This window comes from Pseudorca crassidens, chromosome 19 (assembly GCF_039906515.1).
Source record: "Pseudorca crassidens isolate mPseCra1 chromosome 19, mPseCra1.hap1, whole genome shotgun sequence".
Taxonomy (NCBI): domain Eukaryota; kingdom Metazoa; phylum Chordata; class Mammalia; order Artiodactyla; family Delphinidae; genus Pseudorca; species Pseudorca crassidens.
The window spans coordinates 40640015-40654182 of NC_090314.1; the positions used below are offsets into that span (position 1 = coordinate 40640015).

General features: G+C 49.3%; 1 protein-coding gene across 2 annotated transcripts in view; it reads left to right on the forward strand.

Moving 5' to 3' along the window:
- Positions 1–14168, forward strand: part of FAM117A (family with sequence similarity 117 member A) — a 43002-nt gene that overhangs the window by 18445 nt on the left and 10389 nt on the right. The window contains exons 2-3 of one of the 2 annotated variants that reach the window (XM_067714938.1): positions 6940–7109; positions 10673–10982. In XM_067714938.1, the coding sequence (XP_067571039.1) occupies positions 6940–7109; positions 10673–10982 (480 nt within the window). The remainder of the gene's footprint in view (positions 1–6939; positions 7110–10672; positions 10983–14168) is intronic. The other variant, XM_067714937.1, reaches the window with a different exon arrangement.

Here is a 14168-nt window from a genome sequence, read left to right on the forward strand (position 1 = left end):
TCCTGCTCCTCCTGTGTCTGCAGTGCCTATCACAGGGCTGGTTTGTGGTGGGCACCCAGAACCTGCTACTGAAGGAATCAGTCAGTCTACTGTGGTGTGCCAGGCCCCTCGTCAGCTGTTTGTGTGTTTCTGCCCTATTCACTGTCCCCCAAGGTGCAGCAGACACTTGACTGCTGGTCCACTCCACTCAGAGCCTGCTCTCCCCAAAGCCATACAAATGTAGCAGTTGGGAGACAGGGCCAAGTGGCTCCGGAAGATAGCACCTAAGGCTTCTTATCTCTGGTGTGTGCTGTTTTGTTTTGTGTTTTCCATTTGCCGTTGCCCAAGAACCAAAGCATCCTCCACTGCTCAGCTGTATGGTGAAATGGCCTGGCCCTGTGCCAGGGAGCTTCGCCAGGTGGTTGGGCTGTGGAGGCTGCTGCATGCGATGGGCCGATAATACCCCACAGTGCTGTAAACAGGACACCCCACCCTCCCGCAGCCACCCAGCCAGGGCCCCGCAACTTGCTGCTTTGTCTTGGCCTGTCATGATAGGAGCGTCTCTTCTCAGACAGGGCAGCCAATTGTCCTGTTTCCCAAATCTGAGAGGGGTACTTTCCAGAAATGAAACCAGTTCATCTTCCGACCACAAGCAACCGTTGTGACTTCTCAACACTTCTCCTTTAACCATAATCACACAATTGCAGGGCAGAACCCCATCCCCAGATCTTTCCGGTGGGTGCACCCATGAGGGAGGGATAAGCCCAGGAGCCCCTATTTCAACTGCACTCACTTGTGAGATTTCTTAGAGGATGTTCCCGACTGAGGGAGGTCTCGGTGCTGACAGCGCTGCTGATGCCCACGCCTCCCAGCGGCTCTCTTTCGCCTGCATCATTCACTCTGGGTGCTCTCCTGGCTGGGTTAGACCAACACTAGGAAAGGAAAGGGCTCTGACTGAAGCTGTGGGCCTTCCCAGGGGACAGTGGTGGCTGGAACTCACCCTGCATGTCTCCTCTTCCTTCCCCACCCACACCTTCAGTCCTAAAAGATTGTGGTGTGGGGAGGGGCTGACTGATTGGTAATTGGTAATTGGTTTGACATGATCTATCTAATGAAGACTTTAAAGCCTTTTTGCATCTCATCTTTCGTTGTTTACAGCGTCCCTGAGAGGTAACTGAGGCTGGGACTGTGCTCCTGCCTGCCCGATGGGAGAGCAGGCCTGGTGAGGGGGGAGGGCATGAGGTGTGGGCTGCAGTCACGCCACAGTGAGGGCAGAGCTGCAGTCAGAACCAGATCCCTCACACCTGAGCCCCTCCCAGATATTCGGGGGCCACACTGCTCCAGCCTGTGGCCCCTTCGAGAATGGCACAGAACATGTCAATGTCTGGCTTTGGCTTCAGTTTGTGTTGCGTTTGGAGGGAACCTTGGTTTCGCCCTTAATCAGTTCTGGTGCCCAAATTAGCAGGTCATCACCAAACCATTTGGGGTGGGGTTTTTTTAATAAGTGGTAGATTAGTTTTCCTGTCAAAATCTCATCTTTTTATTTTTTTTTATTTTTATTTTTTTTGCGTTACGCGGGCCTCTCACTGTTGTGGCCTCTCCCGTTGTGGAGCACAGGCTCCGGATGCGCAGGCTCAGCGGCCATGGCTCATGGGCCCAGCCGCTCCGCAGCACGTGGGATCTTCCCGGACCAGGGCACGAACCTGTGTCCCCTGCATCAGCAGGCGGACTCTCAACCACTGCGCCACCAGGGAAGCCCAAAATCTCATCTTTTTGAAGTGCCCCCTCCCTTAGTTTCTGGACGTGAAGGAAACATGCACTTTCATCACCTCAAAGGGTCTAAGAACGTGGGGGTTTGGGAGGGGAGCTGGGGCTTTGCTGAGCGCTTTGAGACAGAAGGGAATTCCGTCACCTTGCGGCTGGTCAGGAGCTGGGCTGGCACCCTGTGCTAGGATGTAGTCACTGTAGAAATAAGTCTGAGGCCCAGTGGTCTCATTTAAGGAAAAGAAACTGAGGCGAGTCCTCCAGTTTGTCTTAGATGCAGCAACATCCTTGCAGGCCTAGCAGAGAGGAGGGGGCTGGGTCAGAGGCAGCTGGTTCTCTGTTGGGGTACTTGGTTTCTCCCCATTCGCCCTTCCTTCCCCTTTTTCTTTTTTTTGTATTCGTGTTTTTGTTTTGTTTTGTTTTTGTATACGGAGGAGCAAGTCAGAACCGACAAAGCGCTCAGAGTCTTTATGAATAACTTAGGTCAGATTTGGATGTAGAGTTGATCAAAATGGGTGGTTGGATTCTTATAGCAAATTCCAGGATCCTGGGTCCTCCCCAACCCCGGGGGTGCTGGGGAGTAAAATGTCATCTCTGATTACTGCCCTTGAAATTGGACTCCTCCTGTAACTTGCGAATGAGGTGGGCTGTGAAGGGTATCGATGGGAAGATGTAAAATGGGCATATGGTTTACTAGAATCCTTCCCACTAGGCTTCAAAGGCTTCTCCAAAACACCAACCACCCAACACCCCAAACAAAAAATTGCTATGTGGTCTCCTTCCTCACTCCCTTCCCTGAAGGAGCTGCCAGGCGTTTCTTCCTTCAGGTATGTGGGCAGGTGTCCTGCACCCTTGGAGGTGTTCCTGATGCAAAAGGGCCAAGAGCCCTGTGGACTGATGGAGGAAGAAGGAGGCTTGGATTTGGATGTAGGACTGCCTCCTGACTTTCTGGGCGACCAAGTCCAATCTGAGACTGGACTTCTCTGTGCCTTGGTCTCCTTATCAGTCTTTCTGGAGCCCCTTTAGGAGAACAAAAGACTGTACACACACAAGTACTTTGTGAGGAGGGGGCAAAACTTGAAAGTATTATACAAACTTGAAAGTATTATACATACTTAGGGTGCAAGGCACACAAACTTAGAAGAGCATACGTAGGGCCTCAGGATGGAAACATTTCTAAAGGAGGTTTTTGCAGCAATTTCTGCTGAGGGGCTGAGAGAGGTGGCCCCAAGAAATCTTTCTCCCCAGTGCTTTTTTCTCAGCCCTGGAGTCCCAGCCCTCTTTCTTCCAACAGCAGTGAAGGAGCTGTTAGAATCATGGTGTTCTGGCCTCTCTGCCAGTCTCTGGCTCATCTGCTTCCCACCTGCCTCATTGCTTCTCTGTCATGTAATCTTGTAAACTTGCCTTCAAGGGCCCCTGCCTCAACAGTGGGCTCTTAGAGACAGTTTGGGAGAACCACAGGACAGCATTTTGGTGTCTGGCCAGGCTGCCGGCATGGGTCAGGATCTCCCAGAAGTATCCAGATTGCCACCTTTTGATCTTAAGCCCACGACAGAAAAACGAGTGGTTGAAATGCCGGTGTAGGGGATGCAGTTGGGGCTTGAACCCAGTGTGCCTGTCACTAACTTTCTGGATGACAGGTGCAGGGAGGGGAGGAAAGAGGTTGGGCCTCCCTGAGCCTCAGAGAGAGGAAAGGGGGCAAGCAGCTCAGGGGGATTTACTCACAGGGAGCAGGGTGAGCATGGATGTGCAAGGCACACAAACTTAGAAACCAGGTGTAATTAGAGCAGGCTCTCCCTGATAGTAACAGGTTTTTGATTTTATGAGAATACTTAGGCATCTGCCAATCTCCAACCCTATGCTCTAGATGCTGTGTGGGGTTCAAAGATAAATTAGACAGGCCTTGGCCACAGGCTGTTTATTAGCTGGGATTTACAAATACTTGTAATCCAATAGAGACTGGGAAGTACTAGAAGAGTACAAAGTACTGGGGAAAATCAGAAAATCCTGAGACATTCCTTCCAGGGGACTCAGGAAGCTCCGTGGAGGTGGAGATGTTTAGGCTGGCCCTGATGGATGGATCACATTTCAGCCCTGAGCACATGTGCAAAACCTCAGAGGAGGGCAGGCCCAAGACATGGGTGGGAAATGGTGCATAGTGTAGTTTGTCCAGGACATAGAGATCTTGAAGAGGAGTGACGTGTAAAGGAAAGGTAAGTGGGACCAGAACACAAGGCCTATGAGTACTGTCTTTGAAAGAAAGCCTTTGAAGAGTTTAAAGAGTGTTAAGGTCATTTAAAAGGGTGTGTTGTAGGTCAGTATATATTGATTTGGAAAGGTGTTTATGATATAAGGTAAAAACTCATTGCAAAATAATATGTACAGTATAATCCCATTTTTCATTTTAAAGCATACACACACACGCACACGCATACATGCACGTACATAGAAGGCAAGGCCCCCGAGGATATATATCTCATAGTATTATCCGTGATTATCTCTGGGTGTTGAGATTTGCAGTTTTTTCTGTTTGTTTGCATATTTCTTGAATTTTCCACAATTCACAGTACTTTTTTTTTGGCCACAACACATGGCTTGCAGGATCTTAGTTCCCTGACCAGGGATCAAAACTGGGCCCGCAATAGTGAAAGTGAGGAGTCCTAACCACTGGACTGCCAGGGAATTCCCCACACTATTTTTTTTTTTTTTGCGCGGTACACGGGCATCTCACTGTTGTGGCCTCTCCCGTTGCGGAGCACAGGCTCCGGACGCGCAGGCTCAGCGGCCATGTCTCACGGACCCAGCCGCTCCGTGGCATGTGGGATCCTCCTGGACTGGGGCATGAACCTGCATACCCTGCATCGGCAGGCGGACTCTCAACCACTGCGCCACCAGGGAAGCCCCCCCCACTAGTTTTATAAGTCATTTTTAATTTGTTTTTTTTTAATTTATTTATTTTTAAAAATTTATTTTTTTAAATAAATTTATTTTTATTTATTTATTGACTGTGTTGGGTCTTCATTGTGCATGGGCTTTGTTGTGGCGAGCAGGGGCCACTCTTCATTGCAGTGCACAGGCTTCTCATTGCCGTGGCTTCTCGTTGCAGAGCACAGGCTCTAGGCGCGTGGGCTTCAGTAGTTGTGGTGCACGGGCTTAGTTGCTCTGCGGCATGTGGGATCTTCCCGGACCAGGGATCGAACCCATGTCCCCTGCGTTGGCAGGAGGATTCTTAACCACTGCACCACCAGGGAAGTCCCTTTAGTTTGTTTTAAATGAGCACATACTATATGATGGCTGAGGAAAATGACCTAGAAATATGTAAGGAATTAGATAAAACCTGAGACTAAAAGTTATCCGTGCAATAACATTTATGATATTCAAATTGGGGTGGGGGAAACCTCTCAAACCTCCAATAATATGGGAGGGGCTAAGCAAACTACTGTGTATCAACTTGGTGGAATATTATGTAGTCTTTAAAAATGACAGATATGTAGATTGTTGATACTTGGAAATGGGTAGAACAAAGCAGAATATCATGTAATACATTTCGTATTGATTATACTATGTCAAAATGTGTGTAAATATTTAAATGGATTTGGAGAAGATAGTATTATTAGTGTTTCTCTCCTTTTTTTTTATTGTGGTAAAACACACATAACATAAAATTTACCATTTAACCATTATAAGTTTATGATTCTGTGACATTAAGTACACTTACAATGTTGTGTAACCATCACCACTGTCCATTTCCAGAATATTTTCATCACCCCAAGCAGAAACTCTGTGCCCATTAAATAATAATGCCCCATTCCCTTCTCCCCCTAAGCCCCTGGTAACCTCTGTTCTACTTTCTGTCCCTATGAATTTGCCTATTCTAGGTACCTCATATAAGTGGAATCATACAATATTTGTCCTTTTGTGTTGGTTTTATTTCATGTAGCATAATGTTTTGAAGTTTCATCCATGGTATAACATGTTTCAGAACTTCATCCCTTTTTGAGACTCCATTGTATGTATAGAACACATTTTGTTGATCCATTCATCTGTCAGTGAACACTTGGGTTGTTTCTACCTCTTGGCTATTGTGAATAGTGCTGCTATGAACATGGGTATACAGATATCTCTTTGAGACCCTCTTTTCAATTCTTTTGTATATATACCTAGAAGCGGAATTGCTGGATGGTATGGTAATTCTATATTTAACTTTTTGAGGAACCTGCCAACCTGTTAGTGTCTTTTTAATATAAAGCTCTTCAAGTTTATTTATATCTACAGTCCCCAGTTCTTTTGCTGTGCTTAATGCACACATGAATTATCAAGAGATTAGTACAGATGTGAAAGCATTTTGCTCTGCTTAAAGGAAAGAGCCTTACAGACCTTAAGATAGTAGTGTGTTTTGAATGTGGCTGCGGAAAACACGGTCAACCCAGATGACTGAAACTTACAGATGATTCCAGAATGCTTAGACTTTAGCAACAGTTTCAACTTTTACCTTCCCCCAGAAAGCTTTAATCAAGGTAAAAAGAAAAATAAGTGGATTTGTAACTGGTTTATTTTTGTTCTATTTAGCCAGAAGTCAGAGACAGAGAAGAGAACCAAAAGACTTGGATATTCTCCTGGATCCTGGATAGTTGAAAGTAGTTATGTCGTTCTCTTTGTCTCAGTCACCTAGGTTCCCTGGAGCTAATGGTCTTGAAGGAAATAGGAAGAGTCCTTCAGTTAACTGGGTTGAATTTGTACATAGGAGCCTTGCAATCAGTGCTGGAAGAAGGCAGGAGATAAAAGGAAATAAAAGGCAGGATAAAAGATGGAGGAAAACTTGGTTTTTGTCCACTTCCAGTTACTTCTTTAATGATGGGAAACAGTCCTGCTCTCAGGAAACTCAGTGCGGAGACCTGGGAGTTCACAGTCTGTAGTCCATTAGGAACAGGAGAAAGAAGACATGTGTAAAGTAACCCCTCGTCCAGTGTGAAATGGTGTAAATTGTTTCCAGTGACAAAGACCAGCTGGATAAGTCAGGAGAGCTTTCATCACGCTGTATGTGCTTTTATGGGCTGCTTCAAATTCTGTAGGAGGGAGGTAAATATAAGTGAAGATGCAGCAGTCTGGTGAGGCTTCCTAAAAGAGGGAAGGTTGGTTACTGTGTCTGCTGCCTCCATGCTGACGTCCAGGTGTGCGGGCTGTGCTCTCTTCCAGCCAGCGTCCCGTGTTCCGTGGCCCCAGAAAAGCCAGTGTGTAGGCCTCAGCCACCCCAGGTCCGGCGTACGTTCTCCCTGGACACCATCCTCAGCTCCTACCTTCTGGGCCAGTGGCCACGAGATGCTGATGGGGCCTTCACCTGCTGTACCAATGACAAGGCCACCCAGGTAATGAAGCTCTCTGCTAATGGGATAAGGGATAAAGGTGGGGTGGTGGGCTGGCCGAGGAGGCCTTGGGTCGACTTACCAATACTCAGTCATTGATGTGACTTGTCCTGGGTTTTGGCTGTACATACGCACCATGTAGCTTTTCATCATCTCATGTTAACCAACTTGGTTCTCTTCGTAAATTTACCTGAAAATGAGTTTGCATTCCACCTGACTGGTGGGAGAGAGAAGGCAATCTGGGTTTATCAGTTTGGCTTTGAGTATTCATGTGTGGGTATACAAGAGTTGATTTTGGAATTTATCCTAGGTTTTAATAAATGAGATTTACGTTGCTAAAACAGACCAACATTCAACTGAGTATGCATTCCCCAGACAACTGGAAGAGGTGGCCCGAAAGTGTGTTGAGCCAGGATAGATCCCACTAGAGTAACAGGAGTGGAAAGTTCTCAGATAATGGAGAGTTGATCCCTAATCAGCAGCCCTCCTGGGATTTCGGTAGACCCATTTGAGTCTGATGGAGCCCAGGTCCCCTCTTCAGGGTTTTTCTCTTCATTAAGAATCCTAAACTTAGAAGGGATCTCTGTAATCATCCAGTCCATTGGTCAGCTTTTGAGTAAGGTAGTGTTAGCCTGAGCAAGAAGTCATCTCATGTGTGAAATTTTACAAAGATATCTCTTCATCTGACTTAGGACTTCAACATTTTCAGCAGTTAAGTTTTTAAGAGTCAGATCTTCTCCCTTTTGATGCAGTTTAAGCCCATTCCTGTTCAACTTCAGAACAAATGAGTTGTTCTCAGGGAAGAGGAAACAGGGTGGGGAGAACACAGGCTCAGAGGAGAGGCAGCCCATGTCCTGGGGGATGCTGGGCCAGTCACTCTTCCTTTGCATGTCGCTGGAGTGTGCCCGCCCCGCCTGATTGGAGGTGGGGTGCCGGCCAAATGGGAAAGGGTTTTGTGCGCTCGCTTCCCTTGTCCTCCTCTGCCGAGCACATCTCCCAGTCCCTTTTATTTATTTTTTAAATGAGATCCATTTTCAAATGTTATTAGTGAATGTTTGAATGCCCAGTACTGTTCTTGGCATGTCAGAGTGGAGAACAAGGAAATGAGAACAAGATTTGACCTTGGTGTGTCTGGATGCCAGTTCCGTGAAGGCCAGTGAACAGGGAGCCAAAGGATGAGATGGGGCCAAATGTCTGGCACAGTTTACAGGAGGGGAATTCTCATAGGAATACGCCACCTTGGACCAACAAGAGTTGCTGCAGTTAAAATTAATGGCACTCTTTTTTTTAATTAATTAATTTACTTATTTATTTATTTATTTTTGGCTGCGTTGGGTCTTCTTTGCTCCGTGTGTGCTTTCTCTAGTTGCGGCGAGCGGGGGCTACTCTTCATTGCGGTGCGTGGGCTTCTCATTGCGGTGGCTTCTCTTGTTGTGGAGCACAGGCTGTAGGTGTGTGGGTTTCAGTAGTTGTGGCACGTGGGCTCAGTAGTTGTGGCTCACAGGCTCTAGAGCACAGGCTCAGTAGTTGTGGCTCACAGGTTTAGCTGCTCTGCGGCATGTGGGATCTTCCCTGACCAGGGCACAAACCCGTGTCCCCTGCATTGGCAGGTGGATTCTTAACCACTGCGCCACCAGGGAAGTCCAATGGCATTCTTTAGATCTAGGAACAGACTGTGAAGGGAGAGTACGCTCCGGGTAGCACACCGACTTCCCAGAAGCCCCAGACACTGTTGTTCCCTGTGTCCCCTGAAAAGGGCAAGTAGGATAGGTTATACTTCCCCTTCATGTGCCTGAAGCACCACCCCTTTCTCTTTTGAGAGCGTGTTTAGTCCAAATAATGCGTCTAGTCATGGAGGGCTTCCTGGAGGAGCAGGACTTGAGGTTGCTTTGGTTGTGTAAGTTCATGATTACATCCCCCTTCGTCAGATGGCAGGCTTCCATGCAGCCCACCTACCTATCCCCATATCCCCGTCACTGTCATTTCCTGCTACCAGCCTTCTAGGAAGCCTCCATCCCACTCCTCAGATGGCGTTCTCTTTGTCAACTCAAGGCAGGGTTGGCCTCAGATGTTCCCTGGCCGGATTTAGAGGCATGGGCTCTAGGCTGTGTGTTTTGCTCAGGCTCCAGCTGCAGGCCAGATCTTTTATATAACAAGTCCGGGCTTCTTGCCACAGCAAGACAGAGGCCAGCGATGCGCCTCCGCTGGTCTGGCAAGGCCGAGCTGTGCAGCTTTCCTCTTTCTCTGGGCTGGGCTCCAGCCCTCGAGGAACCCTTAGCAACCTGTCAATATTGTGGCTGCAGTCAGGAGGTGGGAGAATTCTGATCAACGTGGGCATCCAAACCCCAGTATGTGCTCTGCCCATCTTTCATTCCTGGCCTTCTGGGAATTTTCTGCTTCTAGGTTTTGGGCTCCATTCAAATTCTTGCTTGAGCACCCTGGTCTGGCACAAGCTGCCTTCTTCAACATCTCCCAAAGAAATTGGTGCTCCTTCCCTACTGAGCATGGCTACGTCACCCAGAAGGGACTGGAGATGAGGGAGAGGTTTTATGGGGGAGACACAAGGGGGTGCAGAGAAGAGTGGAGGGAAGGTAGGAGGCAGGATCTACCAAAGTCCTTGAAAGCTGTTAAGTCACTAAAAATAGATGATGCCAGCACATTTCCTTAATTCCTTTGAGCTCGAGGGGGGCTGTTCCCACCCCTACCCCCACCTTCTGCGCTTTCTCTTCTAGCCACACCAGTGAAGTATCTCCACTGCACCTGGCAGGCCCTCACTTCTGCTCTCTTATCTGTGCCCCCGACCCAGCCCCACACACACCCCAGCCAGCCGCCAGAGTGTGTGTTTGGAGACCTCATCAGCCTGGCACTCCCAGGGGCAGGACTTGCAGTAAGGACAGCAGCCATAGTCATGGTGTAGGCCGAGCAGCTCGGCTTCCCTCTCTGAACCCCCTAGAGCAGGCAAGAGCCCTGCACGTTTCATATCAGAACACCTGCCATTTAGATAGCCCAGCACACTGCGTCCTCAAGGCTTCTCCCAAGGCAGAAGATGGGTTAAAAGCTCTCGGTTCTCGAATTGCAGCAGGCTGCCAACAGTCCCAGTATTCCCTCCCTGGGCTTAGCTGTGTTTTAAGCCCTTAGGCAGGCGCAAAGGATAGCACGGGTGGTTCCCAAGCAACTTGCAGTCTGACATGGAGAGCGGGCTTACCCAAATATTTGGGGCAAGTGAGGAAGAGAGGTGGATGGATCTTATTTGGGAAATTGGTTCTCCTAAGGAGGTGTGAATGTGGTCATCGGGGAAGGAGGGCTTTGGAGCGGCTACATGTTCTGAGCCAGGATGGGTGATGGGAGCGGGAGGACCAGGTCTCCCAGAGGTCAGCTTGGTGGGTGTAAGGAACAGCTTGGGTACAGTGGGTGCTGGGTGCAGAGGGGCCAGTCAGCGAGGACTAGGAAGGCTCTTGTGTGGTGTCACCATCATCTGGAGGTTTCTTTGTGTCTCGGAGGACTTTGTCAGGATCGTCCAGGTAAATCTGAACCTGTTTTCCCCTCTCCTGACTGCCCTCCCCCAGGTCAGCTGGTCACTCAGAGCTGGCCATCAAGTGCTGTGGGCTGGCCACTCCTGGCACTGGGCCCGGAGCCGGGACGGGAGACGGCAGCACATGCTGGTGGTTGCAGTTACCCCCTCCCTTCTTGCTGGGAGTCTTCTCGCACTCTTCTGGAGGGAGGAAGTGGTCTCACCACAGCTGGAATGACTGTTGGAGCCAAGTTCCCCCGCTGGTGTTCTCATCCTGGAGACAGATGGGACCCTGGGTGCCTGCTCTGCCTGGCCCCCCGTTCTGCTCATCCCCAGCCCCATTTCCTCTGCAGGCTCCAGGTGAGGTAGGGATGCCCTTATGAGAGACCTTTTTGTTTTAGGCCTGAGTTACCCTTTGGGAAAAAAAATTAGCTTAAGTCCTTGACAAACTTCATGGAGTGTCCTGAGGGGCAGAGGCAGAGGTGGCATGCTTTGTTTGGGAAGACTTCCCTTTCTGTGACTTTCCCTACCTGTGTGCTGTCCTCCTCTTTTTCCCAATCCAGTGCCTCAGCATTTGGTGGTGACACACGATTCAGTCTGCTTATGATGGGCCTTTCTTTGAGGGTGTGAGGGCCTGGGCACAGTGCCTATTTCCCAAACCGGTGAGCAGGACCAGTTGTTCAGTATATGGTTTGACATCAGCATAGAATATTTGAAAATGGGTCCATGATGGAAAGTCTGAGGGTTGCACAGTCACCGTAGGGCCACAGATGGTGGCCTTGGCCACCTGCTGCTAGAGTTCTCAGCGCTGGCTGGCAGACCACCCTCAGAGCCTTTCCTGCCTCTTTTTCTGGCCAGAGTCCCAAGAGGCTGATTCCCTGCTGAATTTCAGTTCAGCAAGTAGTTACTGAGCATATATGTTAGGCCAGGCACCACGCTGCTCTACACATCCGCATAGGTACACTGGGTTATGTTCCCAGGGCCCAGCCAAGGTCACTGGAGACAGCAAGGACCAGGACTCTCCTGTCTCAGAATCTGGGTAGAGGCTTAGTTGAGTGGGGGGCAGAGAAAGGGGTTCCACTTTGGAGGGTTTGGGCTCCATCTCACCCCTGCCTTCTTGTTATAAAGCTGTCCTCGCCCTCACGCAGTTATCCCACATGTTGCTCTGGGACTTCAGAATCCCAGGCAAAGCTTCCATGGTCTAACCCACATCCAGTTTTGCATAATCCGAGCATCATCTGCATAGTTGGCTGACGCCACTATGGCCATTAAGTAGCCCTGCTTCTCCCTTAGCTGCTCCCCCTGGGCCAGGGTGTTAAAATAAATCTGTTCCAGTGTGTGAGTCCCTTTGACAAACATGACGGGCCTGCTGAGCTCAAGCTTTATCCTGCTTCCAGAGGACTGTCTGGAACAACTACATACGGTGCTGTCGCAGCCTGGCTTGACCCCCATTGTGCCATGAAGGGTCACTCTTTGAAGGGTAACCTTCCTTAGCTGTGACTCTTCTGTGCTCCAAGGAGACCTTGGCCCAGATGTCTGTGGTGAGACCCAGGAGGGAAGGGCCTGTCCACCCAGGGGCACTGGAAATAAGGGGTGGGCATGGTCCCTTTCTTGATGCTCCTAGGTCACCTTGGAGGGGCCAAAGCCCATACCTGTGCATGTGCCTGCCTGAAGAATACTCAAGGCCAGCATGTAAACAGCTTCAAACACAGGATAACCTACTGTATTAGGTTCCTGAGGCTGATGTAACAAATTACCTCAAACTTAGTGGCTTAAAACAATGGAAAGTTATTCTCTCATAATTCTGGAGGCCAGAAGTCTGAATTCATTCCGCTCGCTAGGCCAAGATCAAGGTGTTGGCAGGGCTATACTCTCTCTGGAGGCTCTCTGAGAGACCCATTCCTTGCATCTTCCAGCTTCTGGTGGTTGCCAGCATTCCTTGGCTTGTGGCCACGTCACTCCAGTCTCTGCCTCCATGGTCACATTGCCTTACCTTCTTCTGTGAGTGTCTAATCTCCCTCTGTCTCTCTCTCATAAGGACACTTTTAATGGCATTAGGGCCCACCAGGATAATCTTTGCATCTCAAGATCCTTCACTTAATCACATCTGCAAAAACTTTACCATGTAAGGTAACATTTACAGGTTCCAGAGACTAGGACCTGATTTCTTTGGGGGCCCATTTTCAACCTGTCACACCTACAGACCTCGTCTCCTCATCTCCTCACCCACTCTGCCCCAGCCACGCTGGCCTCCTTATCATTCCCAAAGCCACCAGACTGGCTCCTGCTTGGGGGCCTTGGCACTTCCTATGTCCTCCATCTGGGTCACTCTCACCTCTGATATCTGCATGTCTCACTCCTCATCTCCTTTATGTTTTCAGCAGATGTTCCCTTTTCACTGAGGACTTCCCTGACATTTAAAATCATGTTCCCCAGCCCAGCATTCCTATTCCCTTTCTTTGCTGTATTTCTCTCTTAGTACTTATCACTGTTTAAACTGTGCCTCCAGCTAGAACGTAAACTCAAAGCGGACAAGGATTTTTGTCATTTTGTGCCTTGTTATGTCCCCGGCAGCTGAAACAGCGCCTGACACACAGTTTGCATTCAGTAACTCTTTGTTGAGTACATGAGTGATGTGTACCCTGAACCCATCTGATCAGAGAAGCTGCAGAGTGAGGCAGCAGGCCTCATGAGGTGGACGGCTAGGAAGGGCTCAGGGAACGCTGGGAAGAGCTGGTACGGCGGGCCATCTTAGGTGGTTAGACCAGGCTTAGAGGTCAAGGGATAAGGAAAAAAAAGGAGGTGGAGCTACATTTGCCTGTGGGACAGAGAGCCCACGGATGGAGGGCAAGATGGTGATGTCTATGGCCAGGGGTGGGTGTTGAGGCAAAGCGATGGCCTTAGTAGCACAGTTTACAGAGTAGGCAATAGTTGCTGGGAGATGCTGCCGAGCAGATTGAGGTGAGATGGACTGAGAGAGGAGACGATCCCAGCTGCCATGAGTTTTCACATGCATTCCAGCCTCCAGCGATAGCCTACACTTCTCCTTCCACCCCCTCACGTATCTCAGAAGAAAGAGGCAGTTGAAGAGTTTGCAAGAGATATTAGTAGAACCGGTGGCGACCTGAATGTGGCTGCTTTTACCTCCTTCTCACCACCCACCTGTGAGTTCAGTATCTTCCCGGAGGAAGAGAAACAGGCATCAACACCTTAGCCTTTGTCACCCTTCCTCTGTAGTCTCTGCCACCTTTGCAGGGACAACAAGCTTGTGTGGAACTCAGCTTTGATGAGCAGACCTAGTTATCTATAGGTTTGGCTTGGAGCCCTGGGAGGGGAGGAGTGTTCGTGCATCTGCTCCGTTCAGGGGGCTGTGGGCTTCTCCTCTCTTTTCAGTATCTGCAGCAGCCTTTTCTGAGGCTCTGTCTGCCAACACCCTGATAGGCATTTGGAAGTAGACCAGCTGCTTGGTTTCTACTGTCAGAGCCAGCTCCACCTTGAGGCTTTGGGGTATAGGCCTGAGGATATGCTCTCTGCCCTTTTTCTAAAGAAGA